Source organism: Megalopta genalis, chromosome 6 (assembly GCF_051020955.1).
Source record: "Megalopta genalis isolate 19385.01 chromosome 6, iyMegGena1_principal, whole genome shotgun sequence".
In the NCBI taxonomy this organism is placed as follows: Eukaryota; Metazoa; Arthropoda; class Insecta; order Hymenoptera; family Halictidae; genus Megalopta; species Megalopta genalis.
In genome coordinates this window covers 16,749,680-16,777,663 of record NC_135018.1, presented here as the reverse complement: position 1 = coordinate 16,777,663, position 27,984 = coordinate 16,749,680, and the positions used below count along the sequence as shown (strand labels likewise).

The 27,984-nt window shown below is 43.9% G+C and overlaps 1 protein-coding gene across 1 annotated transcript in view; it reads right to left on the bottom strand.

Moving 5' to 3' along the window:
- The window catches only part of ptc (protein patched), a 77,270-nt gene that overhangs the window by 25,759 nt on the left and 23,527 nt on the right, over window positions 1-27,984 (bottom strand). The window contains exons 3-4 of the mRNA XM_033483796.2: window positions 7,605-7,794; window positions 6,235-6,304 (exon numbers count right to left, since the gene is read on the bottom strand). Of these exons, the coding sequence (XP_033339687.1) occupies window positions 6,235-6,304; window positions 7,605-7,794 (260 nt within the window). The remainder of the gene's footprint in view (window positions 1-6,234; window positions 6,305-7,604; window positions 7,795-27,984) is intronic.

Sequence of the window (27,984 nt, the reverse complement as noted above, 5' to 3'; positions counted from 1 at the left end):
GCTGGATGCCGGCTCCGATGATAATTATTATGATTCCGGGGCATTTAATCATCGTCGTCGCTTAATGGCGAGCATGGGTACCCTCTCTCTCGCACTCTCTCTCTCTCTCTCTTTTTCTCTCGCTCGCTCTCTCTCTCTCTCTCTCTCTCTCTCTCTCTCTCTCTCTCTCTCTCTCTCTCTCTCTCTCTCTCTCTCTCTCTCTCTCTCTCTCCCTACTCCGACTCCGATTTACGATTATTTCTCCTTTTCTTCCGATAGTGGACACTAACGATCGCCATAAGGTTTTTCTTGGTAGCGAGAGGCATTACGGCCGGCCACCTGTGTGTTCTCGGAAACTCGAATAGGGCGGTCCTCCGCTTCAAGCGTCTCCCTTTTTTTCGGCCCTTTCCGATTCACGAATAATACGAATTTCGGATAGTGTTCGGGGAACGCCGCGGACATTTGTCAAATTGTCCTTCCGATCCCTTCCCGAAAAAAAAGACAAGTCGACCCGTAGCCCCCTAATTCGTTTTCGGCGGGCCCCTCCGAGATGATGCGTACCCCTCCCCGCCCCAGCCGCTCCTAACCGCTCGTTCTTTTGGCACGGCAAACATTTACCGTGGCGCTAATGATTTAATAGATTAATCTGTCGCGAAGAAAAAAAAACGAATCCCGTGAAATCCCGTTTCGACGTCGCACGGTCGGCCAAGAAGCGGTACTTCGTGACGACAATTCAATTTTTCAACTTTCGTATCGGAACAACATTTGTTTCGCCACGGTCAGGGGCCCAACGATGAGATACCCTATCAGTTTGACAATTTTCATTTAATACCGAAGCTATCAAACTAGCCAAACTGACCGGTTTTCAACTTTTTCCTTCTTTCACAGCTCCTGATATTATAAAAATATTTCTAGGAGAATTTGTTAGAGACACTTCTTTATTCGAGTATATATTATGATATAAATCATACGAAGTTTAAACAAATTTTGGCATTGTTATAAAAAAACAATATACATTAGTCGCGTTTAAGCTCGGTGGTCCCAGTATTAATGTACAGGGTGTCATGTAACTGGTGATTCGACGTCAAAAAATAAATCGAAAATATAGAATAAATATTCTTGATTCGGGAGAAATAATTATCTTTTAGAATTTGCTGTCGGTTATTCGAGATAAAGCGAGTTTAATCGTACGCTCCACAAATCGTTGCAGAAATTGAAAGATTGAAAATTGAGTAATTTAATCCTACTGGAGTGAAAAGTGTATCTTCCTATGAATCTGCGAGGATAAAATAAGTTCGCGCTGCGTCGAACAAAGTTGCATTTTCACCTGCGATGTTCCAGATTCGTTCACCGTCGAGAATTGCAAGAATTGTAAGTAATTTCGATTTAATCGAGGTCATCTTTAATTATCCATCGAAGAGAAAGTAAACATGTTTCTCTATGAACCGTCGAACGAAGAATTGTCGTTCGTCCAAATTATCGAAGAGATTATCTTTGTCGACCAAGTTGCTGTTCGTACAAATTGTCAAAGAAATTATCCTGTCGAACGAAGATTGCACGAATTGTCGAGGAAATTATCCCGTCTAACGAAGATTGCATGAATTGTCGAAGAAATTATCCTGTCGAACAAAGTTGCTGTTTATACAAATTGTCCGTGAAGCTATCCTGTCGAACAAAGTTGCTGTTTATACAAATTGTCCGTGAAGCTGTTCCGTCCAACAAAGTTGCTGTTTATACAAATTGTCTAAGAAATTATCCTATCGAACGAAGTTGCTGTTCGCACAAACGTCGCTGATATCTCCCACACTCGTTAATCGAACCGAAATTGCCGAAATCGAACCAATTAAACTTGGAATTAAATAGACAGAGAATGGAAAAACAGTGAAGCATTCGACAATCGTTGATCGGCGATACACGCTGTTATCGATCGGTAGAATGTTGACACACGATCCGTCCAAATCGGAAACACTTTGTATCGGAATTTTTAGTGCCCTTTGAACTCCGCTGGGCGATACATTGTATGGGTAGTACATTTATACCAGGAATCTTATTGTTAGAAATAAGCGGGAAGGTCGAGAATAACTTCTGAAGCTTTTATGGGGTAATGAATCACTCGTAATTTATGACACACTAAATTTCTCGCAGTTTAAACGCCCTTAAAGGATCATGCGTGGAGGTGTGCAGCGTAAGTTTCGGACGCGGGGAGACAGCTTCGTCGAAGGGTCGTTCCTAAGGCACTGCAACCGCTTATGCAGCAACGCTTCTCTGCATACCGTGCCCTGTGCAGTCGAGCATCCTTCGCCGCGTCGCGTTACCCAGTTCTACTTTCGGTTGCATGCAAATCTCCGTTACTTCTGTCACTACAATTTTTCGGATCTGTCGTTCCAAAGATTATCAATTCGCTTGTCAATCGATCCAAGATGAAGTTCTAAGCTCGTCACTGGACCGCGGACTTTCGACTGTTACGACTGGACAATTAACTGGTATCAATTATCTCGTAAGAGCGAGATGATCCGATTTATATAGATTCGATACAGTTTTTATAGTAGCAGTTGCTCCGATGATGTAACTCATTCGAGCGTTTCTCATGAAAGTGTCTTTAGGGATTTTTATGTTTGTAAAATGAGAAGCCGGCAATTTGACTTTTTGACTTCTATCAGAAACGCATCAAATATACGTTACTTTTTCTCGCGTATTATGCATATGCGATAAATGCACGCGAATCGTGACAATATAACGATAAGAATCGCTGGCTCTAAAACGGGGATAAACTATAATTTTGCATTAAGTAATGCCAAATAAATGAGCGATAAATCCTCGGCCGAGAGAGAAAAAGAGGAACGAACGCACACCGCACAGAAGTCCGTTCCGTGACGGCGCGGCGTAAGAATAATAACTCCCCCGGCGATTCATAAGTAAGTATAAATCGTTCAAGATAGGGCCGCGATATAAAGGATGAAAAATTCATACGTGGCAAAAGTGTAACAGCTTGTAGCCAGCTGCAGGATAATAATATTCCTGTTTGCCCGGGATACAAGACACCGCCGTGTGATTTAGCCGGTTTGCTCGGGGCGCGCAGCGCTGCTGCCCGCATACCAGAACATCTATCATTTGACATTAATTTTTAAATTGAAACTTGATGAATCGCAATGAGATCGGAATTCCGTGGCCAGCTTTGATTGCGCGATTTCGTCGATATATTATGCATCGCCGGCCCGTAATAGCACGCCATTACCGGCGGCTGTGATAACAGAGATTACTGCGCGATAATCAAAACCGAAAAAGTTTCGTTCGATACGCGAAATAAAACATCGACGCACCGGTTGCTTTCAAGCCCGGTTGCTTCTGGCGTATCCACCTTCCATCGGCAAGGTTAAAATTAAATTAGATGAAATTTCGGGTTGAATTTAATTTGCCGGCATCGGCGAAATTCGTTCAGTTTTTCGAACTTGCACGTTTCATGTACGATGTTCAAGTGATAACATAGAATTGAGATTTACGGGCTCGCGTGTTATACGATGTGATTGTATGCTAAAGGGGCTTGGAAGAATTGGTTTCATCCCTTGTAGAAATACAGTTAAACGGCCCGTGCGTACACTCGCCGACAAAAGTTAAGAAACTTTAAATATCGTCAACGTGTGAATAAAATTTGATACTTTAATAGATATAAGTCTTATCAAATTGAGAATACATACTTTAATCAAGCATGTGACACGTTGTTTTATTCAGTGGATGCGACAAATAAGAAAAATAATAGAAATCTTAAAAATTAAGGAAAGAATAGAAAATAAAACGAAAATAATAAATTAAAAAATTATAAAAAGATAACATCAATATTTTCGCCGACGCAATGCTAATCTTTATGTAACATGTTTCTTAAGTTTTGTTATAACGCAAGGGGTCAACAGGCTCCTAAATCATTGTCAAAGGATTGAACGGAACGAACATCGTCGCACGGCGAGTTAAGTTAAACAAACGCAGAATATTCTCCAAGTTTTCGTATTGCTTCTAATAAATTTGTTCACCGCGTCGCAGCTCGGGTCTTTTCGAACCAATTAGCACCGGAAACGAACGGTCGATCTGGAAGCAGCGAGCTCGCCGAATCGATGATCGGAGTCAGAAAATCGCGGGAGGAAGCGGAGAGAACTCGTTCCCGGGAGAAAAAGTCAAACCGGAGCATAAAATCGGCTCGTAACGTCGCGGAAGCGGCGGTATCTTTGATTTGGTCCCATCACTATATGTACGTGTACGTGTACGCTTAGCGATGTTTTAACGTGTCCGCTCGTTAGCGGCGCAAGAAACGGCGCGGCACACGTGAACGGACACGCACGACTTATAACCGTATCTCACGGCGGTACAAAGCCGCGGGTTTTCAAGCATTGTATTGAATTTTCGACGTTTACGACCGCGCGCGAGTCGTCCGGGAACGACGTGGTGACTGGAAAACGAGAAACAGAGGACTTCGAGGATACGAGAACCTCTAGCGATGGGTACGACCTCGGACGACCTAACCCAGATCCCTATCCGGCACCATTCAAACCTTCCGTACGGTCGACGAGGATTTCCATATGTTCGGATTGTGTGTCCGAGATGCGAAGTGAAAAGCAACCGGACTGTCACTCGCTTTCGATACTACCGCCTTTAATTGCTTCCACACATGCAGACAACGCGACAAGCCGGCCAGGATTTGTGTAACAAATTTTTGGTATTAGTTCCATGCGAGCTTTTAATTCCTCAACGTCGGGACCGTACAAACAAGACTACAGTAATGTCTCTGTAATTGACGCTTAGATTGTCCACAAAAATAGACAATTTGGGAAGTGGAGATACGATTATTCGATCCTTGCGGTTCATTTTTATAGTCACGGATTGTCGACGACTATAAAAACGAGATGGAAGGCACGAATAATCGTATCTCCCCTTCCTAAATTGTACATTTTTGTGCGCAATCTGAGCGTCGGTTAGGGAGACATTACTGTAGTTCTGCCTAAATAACGTATCGCAATATATACTATATAATAATAAATTGTAATTTTTGCCTTGTAATTTTTTACCGATACATTTACACGATAAGAATGTTACGTTACTGCTAAAATTGTAATGTCAAAATGTTAATGTTATGAAGATTATAACATTATTTTTGTATTCGTGTATAAAAGGTACATGTATTGGCCAGTATTTCATACGGATCCCGTCGTTGAGGGGTTGATTCGACGAGCTGTTCAAGATTCTAGGGAGGTGAAAATGAAATGTTAATTAATGAATGAATAAAATGATTTGAGGAAATTTCTGAAATTGTAGATCGTGGGAAAGTGTACAAATACATGTATCGTATTGGACGGTCAATTGAAATTAATGGATTTCGTCAACTAAAAATACTTTTGTAAAATTTCCAAGGGGCTGCAATCTCGTCTTTAACAATGTCAAATTAAACCAGAAATTTGTACAGTCCATATTTTGATCCATATTTTGATCCATATTGTGATATGAATATTAACATTCTGCTTTGAACAAAAATTGTATAGACAGACATAAATGACATTATAACGAAATTATTATTAATGAAGAATCAAGAAGAAATTCCTTTTCACCTTAATCAATATTGTAGAGAAAATTGTTAGTCTCTCGTAATGTTCATGGAAGCATGTTTTAATTTCTATGTATAAAGATGAATACACATGGAAAAATGTTCTTTTCAGTTTAATAATAGAATCAATGTATGTAATGCAAAATTTCACAATCCGAGTTAAACTTTACTGATCCCCCTTATTGGAGAAGAAAAATGCTTACACTATACACTAATCATGCTAATCTACCACAGCTTGCAAATCAAGTGTCTGAGTCTAACTGCTCTCTCTCTCTCTCTCTCTCTCTCTCTCTCTCTCTCTCTCTCTCTATTTACCAATTAAATTCAATTTATATTGACCTAACAGAGAATGTTAAAATTCAAATTTGCCCGACGATACGCTAAAGTTAATCTTCAAAAAACTGCCCGACACTTTGGGAGAAATGTACGAAGAGAACGAACGAAAGGGTTGAGAGATCGAAGGATCGAGGACCGATGAGAGTCGATCGTAGCCATCGCTATGCCCCAGGATTTCCTAATAGAAATCGGGGAGTCACGGTGCGTGCGCAATAACGCGGTATCGTAGTTCACGCGTCGAATTCGCGAACAGCGCGGAAACGTGTTCGCACACATGCTCGCCACGCGGTTACGTATCACCTACGTAGAAAGTAGTGGTAGTTTTAAATTACCTGGTCGATGTAGTGCATGTCGAAGTTGGGTATGTTCAGCGCGTAACACATGTCTTTCAGCCTCCACGTGCTGCAAGCGACACGGAACACATGCATTCATGAATACAAGTTTGCATCCCCTTAACCCCCGCCCTGTGCAGCCGGCGATAAGCGGCCCGAGAAGTGCTCTCGAGAAAAACTCGAGACGATCGCTACGTCTCGCTTCTACGAGCCGCTTTCCGCTCCGCCGTTTACCCCTTGAACGCTACCATGAGATGTTTAGTTTACTCTGTCGCGTATATGGCAATAAATCTATGCAGCGAAACAATTAATCGGTCCATTTTCGTGGCGGTCTTTTTGTTCATTGAAATTTTCTGCGCAATCCGGTGAAGATGAAGTTGACACGAAGCTTCGAAATTGCTTGTAAATAATTGTTAAGGGTAACATATTGATATCTTATTGATATCTATTGATATCTTTCATTTGCTTAAAAAATTTTACGAGTTATTGCAAATAACTTTGGAGAAGTAATTGCTTTATTTATATAAATCTCGATTTCGATATTTATACCATTATTAAATCTTAATCAATTTCCGTCGAACGAATTTCATTTATTAGGTCAACGTACTTATTAGAATATTAATTCTATCGTCATATAATTCTATATGTAACTTGGAGGACTGTTAATCGAATACCTCTATACAATTTTTACAATCACCTATTCTCTTATTTTATCGTCCATACAAAAATTATTACTTTGGTCAATGAACTCGACAAAATACGTATTTTGAAAATATTATATAAACATAAATTTATATAGATTGGACACATAGAAGACATATCGAGGAACTAATGTCGCATTAAAAGGAAGTTAGATTTACCCATGGTAGCGTTTAAGAGTTGCAGAATATTAGTAAAATTTGCAAGAAAGAGGGAGACTCGCACGAGTTTCAAAAGAATATGGATATACCGACTATGTAGTGGAATGCGGATTTTACGTACTTTTTTAGCATCCTTGATCTCAGAAAAATCGGCGCGAGTAAAAAACGTTTGGAAGAACGTCGAATTAGTTCGCGCGGCGCGCGTTGTAGATTCTGCAACTGATTAATTCGTTACAATGCAAATAATTGTCGGGCGATTTCCCGTCTGGAAACGGTAACGGTAACACGGCTAACGAGATATTAAATCGCCGTAATTCGAAGTTAAGTGCACCGATTGCTACCACCCGGACTGAAAGTCACGGAAACTCGTTGCGCAGACCTCATCAGCCGTCCTCTTTCTTGCGGACGCATCATCGGTGTTCCCGCAAGAAACCAGAATGATGAAAGGAATATAAGAGGCTGAAAAAAAAGGGAACGGGAAGAGAGAAGAAGAAGAAGAAGAAAGCTTACATTTCGAACAGGTGTACGGTGACCTGCGTGGCCGCCTTCAGGATCGCTAAGTGTTCCTTGAGCGCGGCAGGATGCAAAATATTCGCCCCGGAATGTCTCGGCGTTTGGATCACCAATTGATGCGTCGACGCTGCAGCTTCGCCGAGGGCTTCCGACGCGTAGGTCAGCTCCTTCTGTAACCTTCCGCCTTCTACGACCAACAGAGAACAGAAGAAACACATCGTCAGGACGCTCGCAGATCGTGGCGAACATATCGATGAAAAATCAACGACCGCGGTCGTTAAAGCATCGGAATACACGATAACGAGATTTTTCTGCGAAGTAAAACGCTGTCTGCGCCCGTTACTAGAAACAAGGGTCGAACGGAAAGCGATTTCTTACGGTGCAAGCAGACACTGCGGATTTTATGTATACTTGACAAGAAAACCAGTGGAAAACAGAAAAGAGAAAAATTCGAAGATAACTTTATATTGTATGTGTAACTTATTAAAATGACTGCGAGAGGAAAAACATTGTTATCAAACTTACGTTTCTTACAATCGCGACTTGGACTATTTTTATATCGCACGAAAATCCGCAGTCCAGTGACAAAGGCATGATACTTTGAATATTTTCGAATGAAACAGTTATCATTCTGTGATAACATCGGGAAAAATTAAACACCGCATTTCTTCCTTTGTTCGGTACCGATCTAATCTAATTCTTTAATTATACAGGGTGGCCCGACAAGATCCGCCACCTAAATGGCAGTACGTTCGTTTTATCAGGATTTAAAGGGTGCATTGTAATTTTAATAAGTTACAGTGAATACTCATATTTGATCTAGCAGAAAGTAGCGAAGATCTCGCAGGATCTCGGAACTTTGAATTCATGCTTCCGAATGCTTTTTTAATTCGTGCTTTTTCGCTTCCAACGGCTCGCATAGAATCCATGGTCTGCCAACGAGATTCAATCTTCGAGACGAAAGGATAATTGGATCGTCGTGTTCGTGATTGAATCGAGGTAGCCCGAAGTGATTAGAAGATCGTGCAAGTTTAGTGCCGTTAGGAGAAATTGATTGGGGGATGAAAGGGTATGCGTCTCCTTCGAGGTTGTTCTTTTTGCTGATTTTTCTGGAATGCCTCGATGGAATGCGGGGCCCGAGCACAGTTGTCTTCCTTCAAGATCGAGACTACCTGCCTTGGGCGACCTGTACCCAAGTCGGGAACAAAGTCGCGAGCACCGTTGTGATTGGCTGGTCGCTTTATTCGCGACTCGTACCACTTTAAGCTTTCGACGGGCTGGCGATGTTTATGCTCGGGACGATTCCCCGAAGAGAAACATCGGCTCCAGGCCCCGCGGTGTCGTAACACACGTTTCTACAGCTTTTACGGGTATACCGAGAAAAATTTCTGGCAACGAACCAATGAAAACCTTCCCAGAACGAGACGTGGAAATAACTTTGTTATGGCTGAAAACGTTCCCAGCCCGGCGATAGGACATCCCCTAACCCCGGTGCTCTTATCTGCACAAGTAAGTCATCTGCTTTTGCAACGCCTTTCGAATTACAACGAGAAAGGCACAAAGAAGACTCAAAGGCGACTAGCTTGTATGTTGAAATGTTATGCTAGTTCGACGCGGTTTAATTGTCGGAGCGCTGCACAAAGAAGCAAGAAGATCGTTTGAATCGCTCTATGTTTTAATTATCACGCGATGTTTAAGATCGTGAGATTTTTATTTTTATTTCTAAGGAAAATGTGCACACTGGTTTGTGTAAATTGTTCGGTTGTACATACCGCGAATTATGTTAAGATTGCGGTATTTCTGCTAGCTCGATGTTTCGCAGACAATGCGAAAAACTGAATAACATGTAGATAAAGAAAAGTAACCGATTACGATGTTCCAGGTTAATTCGTTCATGCAGATTTGTATTTGGAAATGCGTCACGAATAATTCATCTATAAATAGGATTTCTTTAGCATCATTCGTTGATAACGTAGGTTTTGTCTTGGATGTAGAGTACCTCGTTCTAAAATTAGCGAAATTTAGTCTGCTCAACTTCCTTTATACGGCGTCATTATTTTTTTGGAAAAGATTTTATCAGCCAATGTTTATGACACTCGAAGCACTGCGAAAAATGGAATGTGTCCAGGTAATGTAAAAATGGGGCGAGTTCAAGCAACGTAAAAATGAGGCGACCGCGGGTAATGTAAAAATTTGGTAATTGCAAGTGACATAAAAATGAAGCGATGAGTTCGCGTAGCGTAAATATTCGATGAGTCCAAATAACGTAAAAATGAAGCGAGTCCGAGTATTATAAGAATAAAGCGGGCCCGCATAACGTAAAAACGAAGCAAGTCGTCTAGCGACGTTGCAAAAGTCTAAGGAATGGAAAAACGAAGCGAGTCCAAGGAACCAAAAAATTGAACGATCCAAGCGATGCAAAGGAATGGCGTGAGTACACACAATGCAAAAAAAAGAAAAAATGAATAACATCGCATAATGCAAAGAACGAAGAATTTCACGCAATGAATTGGGTTGGCAACTAAGTAATTGCCGATTTCAGTTATAGATGTCACCCACTCGCATTTTTATGATATCCGTAAATGTTATATTATAAAATTATTATTATTATTATTATGTTATTTTTTATTGTCCGTGAATGTTAGCAACTGGACAAATTGAATGCAGCGGTTAAGGAAAAGCGACCACAATGCTATAGTTAGCTTGCTGACTTTTTTAACACCCAAGAAATATAGTTCAAATGTTATTTCAGTTTTCTAAAATGGCACCAAAGTGGTACCACCGGCATACAACAGATAGATTTTGCATGGCACCAGCGTGGTGCCACCGGACGGCATAGTGTTAATATTGAAACCAATAAAAGGATTAGCTTCAGTCTCAACGAGGAGGTTTTGATAATATATTGGGTTGGCAACTAAGTAATTGCCGATTTCAGTTATAGATGTCACTCACTCGCATTTTTATGATATCCGTAAATGTTATATTATAAAATTATTATTATTATTATTATGTTATTTTTTATTATCCGTGAATGTTAGCAACTGGACAAATTGAATGCAGCGGTCAAGGAAAAGCGACCAGAATTGGTCAATCGTAAAGGTGTCATTTTCCAGCAGGACAATGCTAGGCCGCACACGTCTTTGTCCACTCGGCAAAAATTGATGGATATTGGTTGGGAATCGATGTTACACCCACCATATAGCCCTGATCTCGCGCCATCGGATTACCACTTATTTCGATCCCCGGACTACTCCCTTCGTGGTAAAACTTTTAACGACGATGACGCTGTAAAATCTCACTTAACTCAGTTTTTGGCCGGAAAGGATCAGACTTTCTACGAGCGTGGAAGTTTCAAGTTGTCAGAGAGATGGCAAAGGGTCATCGAACAAAATGGAAAATACATTACAGATTAAACTACATTCCAAGTAAAAAAAAATTTTGTGTTTCATTGAACAAATCGGCAATTACTTAGTTGCCAACCCAATAGAAACGAAGCGAGTCTGAAAAGTGCAAACAAGTGAAACGAGTTCACGTGATGCAAAAGTGGAGTAACGCGAGAATAGAATGAATCTAAACAGTGCGAGAATGAAGCGAATCCGAGGCACCCAAAAACGGAGCTAGTCGAAGGAAACTAGGGTAAGTGCTGAGAAAAACGATCTCCCCAAAGCCGGTAGCCGCTTGTCCCAGAACGTTATTCGATCCTGAATCGGTCGGAAAAGGCGGCGAGAACCGGCCGAGTCCTGCAGGACGTAGCGAAACCGCGACAGGAAAGATACGCAACTATATTCAGCAGAATGTAACGCAGGAAGGGCATGAGAATGACGTCTGACACGGGGTACGTCGGGATCCCACCTAGTCAGATTTCACCGTCAAAAATGCCGACGGCGTATTTGCTCGTTCCGCCACGGCGCGGCCTCCGGAGACCACCCGTGTTGCCCGCTATCAAGGAGGTTCTCAACCTGCCGCGCGCAGGCGGGAAATCCTCTGCGCGGACGCTGGCCGTACGGTCGCGCCGGTCCCTCGCCGGCCTGATCGCCGGCGGAGAACCAGCTGGCGGAGAGTCAACGGGCGGTCTTTCGAGTCGATATTCAGGGATGTACGAGTTGGAAACGAACGTACGGTGCCTCATCGTGACCAATCTGAGGGACAGGGACGAATACCGTGATCGTAAACCCCGAAGGACGAACAATAATGAGAGCGGCGCGAGGAAACAACGACCTGGGTTACTGTGCTCTCCGCGATTCCTCTGTCACCACGGGGCCTTTATGGCCGTATACAACGGTCGCGTCGTCAAATTGTAATGCGATATCCTCGTGAATGACCACCGTTTTGACCGAACACCGGGATCCAGCAGGGGAAGCAGTTTTTTCTCGTGATTTTTCATTTCGGCGTCTAATCGGCTGAAGATTTCCATCGAGTTCCGCTGGAAATTTCGTTTGGAAACTTCGTAGAAACGAGAATAACGCTTTTATGGATTTATTCTGCAGCCTACGGCCGAGTAAGTTGGATCAAAATATTTGAATGAAATCGAGTTAATTGGAATTGCTGGAAAGCGCTCTCGCTCGTTCATCGTTTACTTCGCATTTTACTTTTAGACTAGGTACACGTTGCAAGAATGCAGAGGAATACTTCTTTCGCTTCGTAAAAAATAATTTACAATGTCGTTAATTTTACGCGAAAAAGCGTACCATGTGGTGAAACGTGTAAGAGCATAACACGTTGACTGCCAATCACGAGATAACTCGTGGCCCGTCGACGCGTCTGTTACATGCTCGTTGCAAACAGAAACGCGTTATAAAAAGGATTTATTTATTATATTTTACTTATTATTACGTATTTTCTCTTTTCTTTCGAACGTTGCCGTCTCGAACAGATTTCTTCGAAACAGGCTTGGCAGTCGGCGCGTTAACAAATCGATCGATTTAAGCGGTCAATCGGTATCTGTGTATAAAATGTTTTTTTGTAAATTACAGCGTGTAAACAGCACCCTATCTAAAAGTTAACAGCCACATTCTAGAATTTCCTATTTCAACGGATACCCCAGTTTCGAGCCTCGGAAAATCTTTTCATTAATTTTCATTTTCTTCTTATGTTGTGCCAAAAATGCGAAGAGCACGACAGTGCTTCTGTTTTTTTTTTATGCCAAGACTGCGGAGAGCGTAATAAAGCTGCTCTAAATCACTAGAATTTGTGCTTATTATCAATTTTATTCACAAAATTAATTAAAACAAATTTATGTAAATTAGTGGTACTTTTTAATTTTTCTTGTTGCAAAGCAATACAAGAGTGAGTTTATTGTACGAAAAGTGTTTTACATTTTTTCCCCGTACACGCGCAATTAGTGCCGCAGTTTTGGCATACGTCCGAAAAAATACGTCAGCAGCCAAACGGTTGAAAAACCATCCGAATTCAATCGCCGCAGAAGTCTCCCCCGTGGCCGGAAAAGATCGCGAAACAATTTCGCAGGATTTCATTTATCTTCGCGGTCGAGAGCGGAAGGAGAGGGGTTCCGAAAAACGAAGGAATTAATCAACATCAAGTTAAAGCGGAGAGGAATCTACATAATTACACAGCCAGCGAAGCCTATGATTATTTTCGAATCACGGTTTCAAAAGAAAGAAAAAGGAAAGAAAAACGTTTCTATAGTTATACCGGCAACGGGAAACGAACGACGTTTGACGAAAAAGAAAGCGCGTGGCGGATGAACGATCGCCGGCGAGAGAATGCGATTAATTAATCAGAGCTAATTGTCCGACGCGGTCCGTCCACGAAGCGGGATGATATCGGCGGAACCGTTCGCGGTGTGACGACGACGAGCGGCGATAATGAAAGTCGTTATGGGAAGCATTATGTAATGCGGTTTCCAGGGAGAACGTTCCCCGTAAACGTCCGTGGAAACGATACTGTTCCGAGGAGTAGGGTCATCGTGACCGACCTGGCTAACAGGAACAGATACCCCGACCGTAAACCTCGGGGGACGAACAGTAATGAAGGTGGCGTGAAAAGAAGGGAACCTGATTGCGCACGTTCGACCTTTTCCCGCTCCCTTCCTCCTTTGTTCCCCTTGTTCCCGACCGGAATGCCGAAAACCGCTACGTAGTTTTTACGAAGTGACAATATATATCCATCCTTTCGAAGATCGCTGATCGGCCCGGCGAGACCCGCCGCTCGGAAAAAACCGGAGGGAAATGACTGTCGCAATTTAACCTCTTAGGCACGGCGCGCCACTATAGTGGCTTTCGCGGATATCATCTTTCAGAACGTCGCGCCACTATAGTGGCTTTCGCGGATGTCATCTCTCTGGACGACGCGCCACTATACCGGGTGTCCCAAAAATGTCTCGCAATCCGGAAATGGCGGGTTCCTCGGATCATTTGAAGCAGCTTCTTCCTTTACAAAAATTTTCTCCGAGGCACCGTTAACGAGTTATTAACGAAAAACAGTGACCAATAAGAATCGAGTACTGCTGACGCGTGGCGGCCCAGCCAACCAGCGCGCGAAGCCCAGTTCCGCTCATTGGCTCGGTCGCCTCGCGCCAGCTGAGCTGGGATTCGACCGCTCGACCGCTGGCGCCGTTGGCTCGGCCTCCTCGCGGCAGCTGATCTCGCCTCTCATTGGTCACTGTTTTTCGTTAATAACTCGTTAACGGTGCCTCGGAGAAAATTTTTGTAAAGGAAAAAGTTGCTTCGAATGACCTGAGGAACCCGCCACTTTCGGATTGCGAGACATTTTTGGGACGCCCTGTAGTGGCTCGCTCTAGTAGCTCACTCGCTCTCCGTTTGAATTAAATGATCATCGTCCTATGCATTGTTTCACATTTCTTTTGTCTTCACACCGATTTACAACAGTGTTAACAATATACAGACGGGGAATACATACAGTATCAGACTCTGTACAGTACATATCAGAATCTGCCGTCCAGGGAAATAGCCTCGCGCAGAATTCAGCCGTACCTAAAAGGTTAAGGTATCTAGAAGGTGCAGTTCGCTTCATAACGGTAGCGACGTGGTGTCACTGTCGAGATCACAAGTCGATGCCGCGTTTGAAATGTAATAATGCTGCGCTTGTTCAGTGAAATTGAGATGCTGCGAGGAAAGTGTTATACGCCATTGGTAAAATGTGTTGAATATTGTGAAAAAGATATCGTATAGTGATCTGTCTATTTAACGTAAAAATCATTGAAGATTTAGATTAAAATTGTAACCGAGTGTTGTATTATCTAAACAGTCTGTTAACCATGTGAACAATTCTAGAGTACTTCGGACCGGGAGGATAAAATTCTGTTGAAAATTTTCTACAGGGTGTCCCGAAATTATTGTACAAGCGAGAAATGAGGGGTTCCTGTGGTCATTTAAAGTAACTTTTTCCTTGGCGAAAATGCAATCCGTGGCTTCGTTTGCGAGTTAAAAACGGTGGCCAATGAGAGGCGAAATCAGCCGGCGCGAGGCAGCCGAGCCAATGATCTTATAACCTAGACAATTTTTCTCATAAGTAAACTCCGAAAACTAGTTATCATGGTTCATACGAAGGTGATCCATTCACGAACTTATAAATGAACAGAGGACTCGCACTTACTAGTTTATTAAAATTATCATTTATTAATATTATTTTTATATTATATTAATATTATTATATTAATATTATTTCTATATATTATATTATATATAAATTATCATAATTAATATTATTTTATTATCTTCTTTTATAATTTTATCGTTTCACCGGTGTAATTAAAGAAGGCAAGAAGCTTGTGTCTGGCATTTTAAAAACCGTGAAACCGTGTTGCCATCGTGACTACGCTGGATCAACGCGGCAAAGTGGAAAGAGTAATTCCCGATGTGCTCTCCAACGTAGAAATGAAAAGTTCTTACGGAAAATCGTAGATGAATACTCGTGTTCGAACAGCCCCCGGCAGCAGTGTAACGCCGGTATACGCAGACCGCATTCGCGCTGCTCCCGTGCGTAGCCCAGTCAGAGTAAACATGAAATCCAATTTCGCGTTCTGACGTGAAAATGGCACGTGAAAAGAAGACTGCAACGAGTCAAGCGGTGTGGTCGGTCGCGTCGAGTCCGGTTCGGTCTTGTTGGCTAGAAATTTTGTAGCATCGGGCAGAGAGGGAGTTGCAACAACACGTACCTCCGGGCACCGGAGCGTTTCCTTACGGACGGAATCACTTACAACGAGTTTCTGAGCGTCGTCTCCGGTGTGTGCCGCCCACGTGAAATGAAACATTACGGGATGCCCCACGTATCCATGGGGGCATCGCTATCCCGGCGCTCGCCGGAAGATGAATCAACCTGTAGAATGCGCGGGGCCATCGAGCGTAATAAAGACACTACTCTCTACGCTCTATGTAGCAAGAAACACGCGTCTTAACGGAGGAAAGCACGATAAACAAGAAGGAGAAGAAGAAGAAGAAGAAGAACGAGAGGGAGAGGAGCGAAGAAGAGAGAAAGAGGCGAGGCCGGCCGCGGCTGAGTCGTTGAAGAAGCGAGACAGAGGCGCAGAAAGAGAGAAAGAGAGCGAGAGGGGGCAGAAGAGAGGATAGAGAGTCTCTGTGATTCAGCAGAGAGAGAGAGAGAGAGAGAGAGAGAGAGGGAGAGAGAGAGAGGGGGAGGGAGAGAGAGAGACCCGGGCGAAAGAGAGAAAGGTAAGAGAGCAAACGAGTGGGGGCGATAGGGGAGGGGCGCGCATCTTGATTTATCGGCGGGTAGTCTCTGTAATTATTTCCCCGTCCCTGTCTGGTTCACGGGGGCGAGCCGCGTTCCCGTTCTATCTGCACCCTTCCGGCTACCGTGATCGTACCGTGGAAGAATCTCTCCGCGTTGGCCTCTGTCCCTCCGGGACACCTTTGAATGGCCGCGCGTCTTTTAGCTCCGTCGACTTTGTCTCATTCAACCCGCCGCCGATCCGTGAACAACCGAGTCTCGCCTCCTGCGAGATTGTTTCCTTCGGCGGGAGCCACCCTTCCGGAAAACGCGACTTCGTGTTTCGATGGAACAGTGCTGGTTGACCGAGCACCCGGTAAGCCGTAGACACATTTTGGTAGCAGGCTGTAATTGTGCGACGCCGTTGATCGAGGCACCGCAGTTGCTGTTCTTTGATCTTCGAGAATTTACGATGATAAAAGGGACCGGCTGGTAGGAGATCGGTTGTTCGAGAAATGGAACACTGATTTAGAGAGAGGGATCGCTTTGGTAGCGATGCGATTGCGACGATCATTCGTTCAGGTGTCACAGAGGCTGTACTTTGATCCTCGGGGATTTACAATGATAGGGACACGTGGTAGTAAGCAATGGTTAGAGAACCGAGGAGAATGCAATGGAATGGAGCCATACGGATAATAAAAGTGTTTCTTTGAAAGTATACGATGCCGGAGACATACTGTGAGAGCGAACTGGATTAGGAAATCAACGAAAGGGTATTGCATGGAATAATAGTACGGCTAACGAAGGTGCAAAGAAAAAGTGATTACGTGTACTATATGTCACATATGTTGATAGCAAAAGGTTCCCTAATTTTTCGGTAAAAAGCGACTACGCATGACAATACGAGGTGTGATCAAAAAGATCACGCAATTCGCTTTTCCATCGGAAAATATTTATCTATTCATTGAAGTGTACGTTCTCCCCTTTAAAGTAATCCCCGTTTCATACAATACTCTCCCGCCAAGATTTCTTCCGAGCCTAGGAACATTTTTGGAATTCACTTCTCGGTGTAGTCCTCGGTCCTTGGAGGGATTTTTTGTTTGATCTCCTCGAGCATATCGAATCCGTGAAAAATTATAGAAGAGTCGCCGAGCATGTCGCAAAACAGGTTGTTCGATTGTACGTAGAAGCTGATCTATTCGATCCATCAGTCAGGAGGTTGGCGCAGTTGTCGAAGAAGATACGTTGCAACATTTTACCACAGCTAGAAATATACCGGGTGTTCCTTTTACGAGAAATGACTAAATTGCGCGAACTTCGTCGCAGCTGGCCCATTGAAAAAATGTGTACGTTGTAATTCCACCGATTGCCAAAGACTTAGAAGTTAACTTTGGTAGCTAAAGCTTGTCTCGGAAGCGATACGTGTGGCAATCCAGCGTGATTCCTGGATCAGGAAGGAGCTAGGAGGCTAGAGGCAGAGTTTGGGGCCGCGGCGGCAGCGTGACGCGGTCGCCGACGCGGCGCGGCACGGCGTGGGGCCGAATGGGACCACGAGTATCGTTTCCGTTTTACGGGCTAATGAGCACCTTCCAAATTGCACGTACCGCAAAATAATTACGCAAGCGCAGCGAACGTTTCTTCGTGGAATAAAACGACCTCGTTCTCCCACATGCGACAGTTGTCTTCCTCCGGCCCCGGTGCCCCGTGAGCCCCGTGGGCCCCGGGGGCCAGGAGGAAGAACCGACGTTTAACGATAATTCGATGCTCGCCCCAAGGGAAGAGGCTGCCGGACGTGAGCCCGAGCCTTGGATCAACAGAGGCCACCAAAGAAAAGGGGAAAAGAGTGGAAAGGAAGACGGAGAAAAGAAAGAAGAAACGAACACGCGCGTGTTCCTTCTTCCACCGTACGGAACGGACATGGGCGTACTACGAGGGAAGCAGGTGCAACGAGCGGCCCTTTGCCCGTCGAACAGAGCGAAACGACAAACTGCCCGCCGGGAAACGAAACAGAGATGCAGCCGACATCAGAGGGAGAGAGAGAGTGAGAGAGAGAGAGAGAGAGAGAGAGAGAAAGGAACACGGGCAGAGGGAGAAAGAGAGATCGCTACTCCCACCCCCTTTTCGTGGTTCTCGTGCTTCGTCCTTAAATGCCTCGGCAGGAGCAGAAGCAACGATGGTGGCAGCCCTCCTTAAGTTCTCCTCCTTAAATTTCAAACGAGGAGGCTGTTAAGCCGGACAAGGTAGGACACGACCGTCGAATCGTTAAAGGGATATTCCGTCCAATTACCGGTTATACGTTAATTCCGCGATATTACTAGCCAAAAGTACGACGCTTGTCTAAAACACGGAACAGGCCCCTTGACTTTCCAATGATTTCTGCGTTCTTAGATACCGATCGGCCGTTCCTTAATTTTTCACGTTGCTGACAGAGATTCACCTCTTGCCTCGCGGAATCTTTCTTACGTTGATTTTCGTGGAATTGGTATTAGGGTGGTAGGAGCCGGTTCACTGTGCGGTGACCAATTGCTCTGTGCCTTTCGTTCGTCTACTGGCATAATGGACATTATATTTATCGAGTGAGACATATTCGATAAGCGATCAGGAATAGATGCAGAACTCCCAAAAAGATCCTACACGATTAAAGTCATTTAACGAATGAAACCGAATCTGCAGTATTTCGAGCTTATTCCTGCGATTACTTCTGTGACTCTGTCGAGTCGTCGTGGTCAAAGAATAAAGTTTGATTTCATTGTCGCGAAGGATAATTTAGCTCGACAAGATGGTTCTGGAGAAGACGGTGACTACGACTAGGCGTTAGGTTTAGCGCGATTCCAAGGAACGTTTGATCGAGCCACCGAATTTGTGTACGCTGATGCAGCCGTGGCACCCATCTGTCGCTAAATAAACGTTCCACGGAACGGTTCCCTCCGACACTTTACGAATAAGTTCCGAAAAGCGACCTCTTCCCTTCTGGAAGCCGATCCCGAGGGACTAACAAGATTGAACGTCCGCCGACGTCGGGGAAATGCACGTGCGGACAGCTTTACGGCGTGTGAAAATATAAGAACCACGTGCTTCCTGGACGTCCCCGTTTCGTGCCGAGATTTCCCAGCGAAAAGATTCTTTCCTCGAACGACCGTGCTAAAACTAAATCCATCTCGTCTACGAATCTTGACGAACCATCCTCCAGTTTTCGTCGATGAATTTCTAGCAAAAGCAAACACTCGCGAATCCAGATCGACGAACGACTCGAGCGATCCGATTTCAACGAATTTCATAATAGAAAATTCTCTTCGTCATCGATCGTTCGTATGTTCGAAAATTTGAACGAACTTCTAAGATTTCGGCGATCAAATTCTAGAGGGACGAAGACGCGTGGACCAAATCGCAAAAGAACCGAAGAATCCGACTGGAACAAATTCCTCGGCGCACGCAAACAGCCCCGCCTCGGAGATTCGACTTTTATCAGGCTGAATCGCTAGGTAGATCGGTCTCCCCGATCCGCACGCACGCAGTCCTCGCATTACCCGGGCCGGCAATTAGGCGTAATGCAAGGAGACGTGAATTCCGCGGGGCGTTCGCAGCCTCATCAAGGCCCGCGACTTAATTTCTGGCCGACACTTAACTCCCGGCATCAGCATAATGTCTACCAGACGACCGCTGTCGCCGGATTCGAACGGTGTCACCTACTTTCGGCGGGGAAACGATAAATCAACTCGGTCGACGCGTCGATTCAGCCAATAACGCCGTTAACACCTACCGGCACCGACTCCACGAGCGATCGTACATCGACGAACACCTTTCGCAACGAGATCTTGCGGTCTGATCTCTCGAGCTGGAAGCCAAGGTGGCGCTAAAAAATGATCGTACCACGATTAGAAAATATTTTCGTGTTACGGATGTATTGGATGATCTTAAGGTTCCTTTTCATTCGAGGTCTTCGTAATAAAAAAATATATTATCGATCACTGGACTCCGGATTTGATGCATTTGTGACAGAAAATGAGTGGGTCGAATACAAAACTGCGAAGACATTAGAAGAATTTCAGGATGTTCTTACGTTATTTGCAACTTATTAATATCATTAAATTTATTAAACATATTAACCCTTAGGGGACCAAAACTATTTCCAGTTTACACACTGCCAAGTCCAGACTGTTTTTCAGACGAAGAGAAATTTTTTACTGGAAATTTTTGTATCAAATATAGAGAAGAGATATTCGTTTTTTTAAATAAAACTTCGTTGATATATTTTCATCGATACAATCGTGCCTATTCTTCCAATGTTTTCTGCCAGATTTCACGGTTTCATTGATTTTTGCCGCGTGTATGGCAGCATTGGACCGTTAAGGGTTAATATTACTGCATAAAAATCCGCGGCCTATCGATCGCTTCGCTTCATTTGTTCCAACGTACTTCATCGGCCCGTACACTGTTTCAGAATGTGGTGAGAAACCCTTCCTTTGCAGATGTAATTTTTTCAAATGAGTTGCCAAAAATTTCAGGTAAAGTGGTCCAACGAATGAGTCGAACATAATTTACAACCCCTGCACGACTTGCGCTACTAATCAACGTCTTCTAATATCTGAATTTGCTGTTGTCCAAACATGTGTCACGTGTAGATAGCCCAATCCAATACGGTCGGTAGGAATCGGTAAGAATTTATTCTAGCACCACGTTGGAGCAAATGCTGTAATCGGTTTGTTAATAGACACTTCTCCCTCTGAAATTGTGCTAATATCCCCTAAGACTGGTCCGATCGAAGGTCATTATTAAAAAAAAAAAACATTCCAGCACGAAATCGCCAGTTCCGACGAATCCTCCTGGGTCCGTAGTCGAAACAGCATGGGACTGGATGAGAGATTAAGAGGGTCCAGGTCGCAAATAAACGAATCATCGTTCGAATCATCGGATCGGTCGGCGACGCGGCCAATTAGATCCGCGAAAGCTGGACTATAAAACTCTATCCTGGCTTCGTTACCGTAGGTCTTGCAGATAAACATTCGGGGTTGATGCCCACCGGACGGTTAGTAGAGACGCTATGAGACGGAAAAAGGAAGAGGGGCCAGGAGGGGGAGAGGGCCCAGATCGACGACGGCGACGGGGTCCGGGTGAAGCTGGGCTAAGGCTACTTGGCGTAGAAACCCTCGTGGCCCCTTTCCCGACTGTTCCCTGTGTGCCTTGTGCCTGGTTCGGCGCTTTCGGAGAGAACGGGACCGCGGCAGCGGGCGGAACGAAGACGTCCGAGGCGAACGAAGGAGCCTTCCGAAGCAGGCTTAGCTCTCTGAGGCTCACGGAGGAGCTGAGACTTGGCTCAATCGCTCAGGCACGCAGGCCCACCGCTGGTTGGCTGGCTGGGTTGGCTTGGCGCACACAGAGAGCCCACTGGGCCACCCACCGCGACCATTCACCGGAACCGAGCCCCATCCAATCCCAGCGGTTCTCATTTGCCGGCCAGGCTTTTTTCCGCCACGGAAATTACGCGACACGCTCGCCAGCCGATCGCTGTCTTTTTATCCGCCACCGCGAAACACCCCGACCGCCGGCAACCCTAAGCTCCGGTCGAATCGGAGAACGCGTTCCCGACGACGGTTACCTACGACAGAGCGAGAAGACCTCGCGGCAAGCTAATAACGATCGTTCGAAGCACACGGACTATGCGACCGGGTCTTTATTCCGATGCTTTCCAGGAGTCTTTTCACACGCTGCTCCGGTTAGGGGACCGGATCTCGGTTCGCGCGGAAATTGGGGGTCCAGCGGTAAACAGAAGATGAGATCCTCTGTTTACGCGGCCGTTCGTCCGTCCGTCGTTGCAACAACAACAGATTCCCGGTGGGTCTTTGGACGACGGTCTTCTGACTTTCTTATCCTCGTTGCGGCCTTACGGAATTCATCCGTTTCGCTCTCTCCCGTATCCCTAGGTCCGCGTCCTTCCCGCTCTCTCTCTCCCTCTCTCTCCTTGGTGTTCTTTCTCGCTCCCTCTCCCTCTCTCTCCGTTGCTCGCTTCATCATCGTTTTCTTCTTCTCCGGCTCCGTCTCCGTTCCTCCGGCGGCCGGGCCCTCTCCCTCGCACTCGGAGGCATGGGGGCCTAATGAAGATGTAAGCAGTCGGCCGGCCCTCGTGCACGGTCGTGCCTTCGTCCTCTGTCTGTCCTTGTCACGCCAACGCCAAGGCGGCCTCCTTGCACCGACTGGCCCCTCGGTACAGGTCGTTCCAGGAAGACGCCGCCTAAGCCACTTCCGAGTTCTAGGTCCACGTTCATTTTTCCGGCCCGGTTTCCCTTCGCAGGCTGCATTTTTCCGCTACCGTCGGTCTTTCGAAAGGTCCTTGCCGACGCGCGATGCTTCATAAAGGTTCCGCGCGAAAATGGAAAATATTCGAGATTTTTCTTTCTTTTGGAAATAGCTCTTTAGAATCCTAAACACGGTTTCGTTATGGAAGCTGCTGCAAAGTACTTTTAAATTGCCGCAGAATTTTGGTGTCACTTTTTGTGTACACCTCTATTCAGACAACAATCGCAGCGTCTATTATTGTTTATGACTAGACTGCGGATTTTTCGTGCATTTATATCAAAAAATGTATACACGATTTATATATATATTTTTGCATGACTGTGACTGTATTAATATCGTTAAAAGAAGAAATGCATTTTTATCTAATTCCAATTTTATAGAATCAACGAGTAAAATTTTTGTTTTGCTTGAACATCCGCTGTCTGCTTATGACTAGACTACAGACTTTATGTATTTATGGCAAAAGCGAATAGAATGTAATTTAGATCATCGGACAGATGAGAATAAGCGATGCACTATTTTCTACCTGCTAAAATGATTAAAGAAAGAATTAAGAACCATATACTATTTATGACAAGTGCAGCAGACTATTTGATGCATGCTCGTGTTTGTCGTGAAGCGTTACAACACGAAAGTGACTTCGAAATGCACCTCGAGTGTCAATTGCAACTATTGATGCTGCAGCGCAGAAAAATTTGGTCGATACACCTCAATGGGCGAAAAGAACTCTGCTCAACAGTTTCCTCCTGTTTCGCATTAACATTCGGAAAATTTCCATTTCAATGCGCACAGTCGACTTAAAATTTTTACCAACTTGTTCTTTTGCTGTGAGAACGTACGTTTACGATGGTAATTCAGGTTGCGAGCCGCTTCAATTCCGAGATTAAAGCCATTAAGCGCATTTACGATGACATGACCATTCCGAAATGATCTGATTCCTCTTTGAGCCAAGTAATACCGAATGGGACCAGAACTTCTCGGAATTAAATCGTTTCTCAATTTTTATCCATTCAATCTTCGTTTAGACAGTCGTCTCTACGAAAAACCGAGCAAAACGTGGCACGTCATTCGTATGCAAATGGAGTTTTATTACGTAGAGTCACGTCCCTTAATTGTACTACGTTCTCCAAATAAAATTCTCGTTATTTCTTGACGTCCCGTAGCGTCGCGGTGGTCTTAATTTCGATACGAATATTAAAATATGTTTCTGAATTAGAATTATCGCTGCTACAGAGCGGCGTTCATATTTATAGACTCGAACAGATATCTCTGAACGAACAAAACCTGAACAAAACATTATATTAGAAATAATAAAAAATGCAAATATACAAATATGATGTTTTGTTAAGTTTTTTTTTTCTTTTAAATACACAGGGTGTCTCAGCAATAGGAGGCCACCAAGGTGTCGTGAATAATTATAAGGTCAAAGTAACATTTATATTTTTACATGAAATACTATATTTGTATATTTCTATTTTTTTTTACTTCTAATATAGAGATATTCAAATATCAAACATTTTGTTAAAATTATGTATAAACATCGCTAAAAATGTAGAAGTTCCTTTGAGTCTCTAATTATTCGTGTACGTCCATCAGACCAGTCAATGTAATTTCCGATTTCTTCTTTCATAATCGTTGATATTCTACACAGAAAATCACACATTCTCAAGGTTGAAATTCGCCGATCTTCATCTTTTATGTACCGTAATCTGTGCACTAGTACTGTATTCGTCTAAACATTATAAATGCAAACGTGACTTATGGATTTCGAATGTAAATCAAAATTAAGAGGAAGAGAGAGCGAGAGAGAGAGAGAGAGAGATGAAAATACTATCGTAGGATTAATCAATTATTCCTGAAGAACGCACGTGGATCTAAGGAATGCCAATATTTCAAGTGACTCACGTTGCGAAGAATCGAATCGATGCGACAGTTCTCGTTTTTTTAAAGAACCTGTCGCAGAGGCAGAGGCCGCATCGTCCAAACGCATGCAAATCGCGGACAGTTGGACCATCAATGAGAAAAAGTTCTCGATTCTTGGAGTGGCCTATACCGACGTATTGGCTCCCTTAGGTGAGGCAAGCAAAGGGAGCCCCTTCTTCTGCCTTCATTCCCCTCGCTGTCCATCTTCTCCCTCTCTTCTCTCTCTCTCTCTCGCTCTCTGGATTCGAGAGCGAACCGCCTCCGCCGTATACGGATGTCCAGGAAGAGAAAGACACCACGAACGATGGAACGAGAAGGAGGATATTGGCGCGTGTGCCAGGCTCTCTCTGTTTAGCGAACCTACCGCGCCGCCGTATGCGAAAACAAGGGCAAAAGGGACTGAATTAAGTGGATGCACTTGATTTTTTATTCGCAAAAACGAAACCACCTGCACGACTCGCTAGAAACAGAAATTTCTGCAATTTTTCATCGATTCCCGAACGTTCCCGCTCCCGTTCGTCCCGATATCGTCTTAATTAGCCACCGCGCATTCGACATTCCCTGTCGAACGCAGCTGCGTATCCAGAATTATGTACATACGACTCGCGCCGCTTCTTATCGTTGTCTTTCGATGCGCCGAAAAAACTGCGTCGACGACTTTTTCCGTTCTACCTAGCGAGCGAATGAAAGAAACAAGCGAGGGGATCCGGCCGTGCGGAGGAAACGAGCAACAGGTATAAATGCAGGTGATTGAAAACCAAAGACGCACCGCACCGGCCGCCTCTGCAACACACCCGGATGGACCGACATTCGAGGGTTGCGATTAGGGGTTGAGAAATGCGATTCTTTTCGCTCTCTCTCTCTCTCTCTCTCTCTCTCTCTCACTTTCTCTTAATATTATAATATAATAATATAATAATAATATAATATATATAATATTATAATATAATAATATTATAATAATATAATATATATAATATTATAATATAATAATATTATAATAATATAATATATATAATATTATAATATAATAATATAATAATATATAATAATAATATAATATTATAATATAATAATAATATAATAATATTATAATATATTAATCTTAATATATAACTGCAGAATAAAACATGCGGTTGGAAATCCACCTCTATTAGAATTCACAATTTATACAATAATTGAAGTCACTCTGATAACTGAAGTAAAAGTTAAAAATCGAAATGAATGATCTTTTCGATTACGAAGGAGATGCAACGGACATTAGCCATATCGTGGATGAAAATGCAACTAGATTGAAAAAGCAGCGCAAATTGGTATGCGACTTGAAAGCTGCATTGAATTATAGAAGGTTAACTTACAGAAAATGAGAACGAATAATTAATGTTCGAACACCTTTGAAAGCGGAATAACTCTTTTGAAAGTGGAAAGAACGACTTGCATTTGTTCTTGAAACATTAGAGAGACTAATTTTTACTGGACAATGTGTACAACATTTTTGTTTTAAATTGCTGTTGGTTAAAAATGAAAGAAAGAATAAAAGACTTGCGTTTTTTAACTTCGTTATTCCGAGCTTTATGCATATTTGTCGGAGTCTGTAATCTACATACACGCGTACTGAACATTTTGTCGCAATCGGTGAACGCAGCAGGGTCAAACTACAGGCTCAATTTCAGATAAAATTTTAATCTTGAGATCTCTATATTTTTTTGTAAGCAAGCACATAGCATATTAGACATTTCGTTAAATTCGAAAAGAGTTATCCCGTTTTAATAGGTGTCCGAAAATTAACACGAGTGTAGGGTGTCCACGCATACTTGTCCCCGACTGTATTTCGTTTTAGGTGAAATATGACTCGGCTTCGCGTTCGACCGTTAAACCTCTTCAGTCATCCAACGTTCGAAGATCACGTATTAATTGTTAATGAGTCGGATTAAAGCTCGTGGCTACGGCCGGCATGGCGGTCGGTCGGGTCGCGCGTCTCAGTTTCCCGCGGCGAGACCAAGGACCCCATAAAGCAACGTTTATCAATCTCCCGCGGAGAGAATTTACACCGTTCCCGGAATATCGTCAAATCGCGCACCGCCGCCGTCAAGTCGTAAAGTTAAATTCCTCTCCATCCCGCGATGCAATCGTCGCCGCGTTCCGCCCCGCAGCCGTTCTTTTACGCCTGATCGTCCTCCCGGCCCTCGGCCGCGAGTGTTCCGAGCGCAGCGTGCACCGAGAGAGTTCCGCGAGAGAGTGCTGCGAGGGAACACTGAGCCCGCATATCCCGCCACGGACACGGCCGCAGTCACCTCACGGATATCCGGTACCGATCCGCGTGGCGCACGCATCTCGAATCACCATCTCGAAAGAGCCCTCTTCTTCTTTCGCCTGTCCCTCGGCGCCGCGCCGCGCCGCACCGCGCCGGGCCGCGCGCCGCCGCGGCCACGTGAGGCGAGTGAATCAGGGAACAACGATCCCTGCACCGGCCCTTTAACCCCCAACTAGTATTTTTAACCAGATGCACCACTCGGCAGCATCCAGGCAATTTCCGAACTGCCACTTGATCATCGAAAGAACATTCACGCCTTTTCCGATCGAACAGACTTGATAATGTTTAAGATTTTGCTTATTTTTCCGGAAACGGCTGTTTTTGACGAATATTCTTGTGAAAAAGTGGCGTGCATAATTATTAGGCTGGAAACTATGAAACGGGCGTTTTTGATTAGAATTATTTCCGAACTGTCACTTGATCATCGAGAGAACATTCACGCCTTTTTCGATCGAACAGACTTGATAATGTTTAAGATTTTGCTTATTTTTCCGGAAACGGCTGTTTTTGACGAGTATTCTTGTGAAAAAGTGGCGTGCATAATTATTAGGTTGGAAACTATGAAACGGGCGTTTTTGATTAGAATTATTTCCGAACTGTCACTTGATCATCGAGAGAACATTCGCGCCTTTTTCGATCGAACAGACTTGATAATGTTTAAGATTTTGCTTATTTTTCCGGAAACGGCCGTTTTTGACGAGTATTCTTGTGAAAAAGTGGCGTGCATAATTATTAGGTTGGAAACTATGAAACGGGCGTTTTTGATTAGAATTATTTCCGAACTGTCACTTGATCATCGAGAGAACATTCGCGCCTTTTTCGATCGAACAGACTTGATAATGTTTAAGATTTTGCTTATTTTTCCGGAAACGGCTGTTTTTGACGAGTATTCTTGTGAAAAAGTGGCGTGCATAATTATTAGGTTGGAAACTATGAAACGGGCGTTTTTGATTAGAATTATTTCCGAACTGTCACTTGATCATCGAGAGAACATTCACGCCTCTTTCGATCGAACAGACTTGATAATGTTTAAGATTTTGCTTATTTTTCCGGAAACGGTACCCCGTCTCTTCGAACAACGAAACGATTATCGAGTTAGCTGTTTTCGACGAATATTCTTGTGAAAAAGTGGTGTGCATAATTATTAGGTTGGAAACTATGAAACGGGCGTTTTTGATTAGAATTATTTCCGAACTG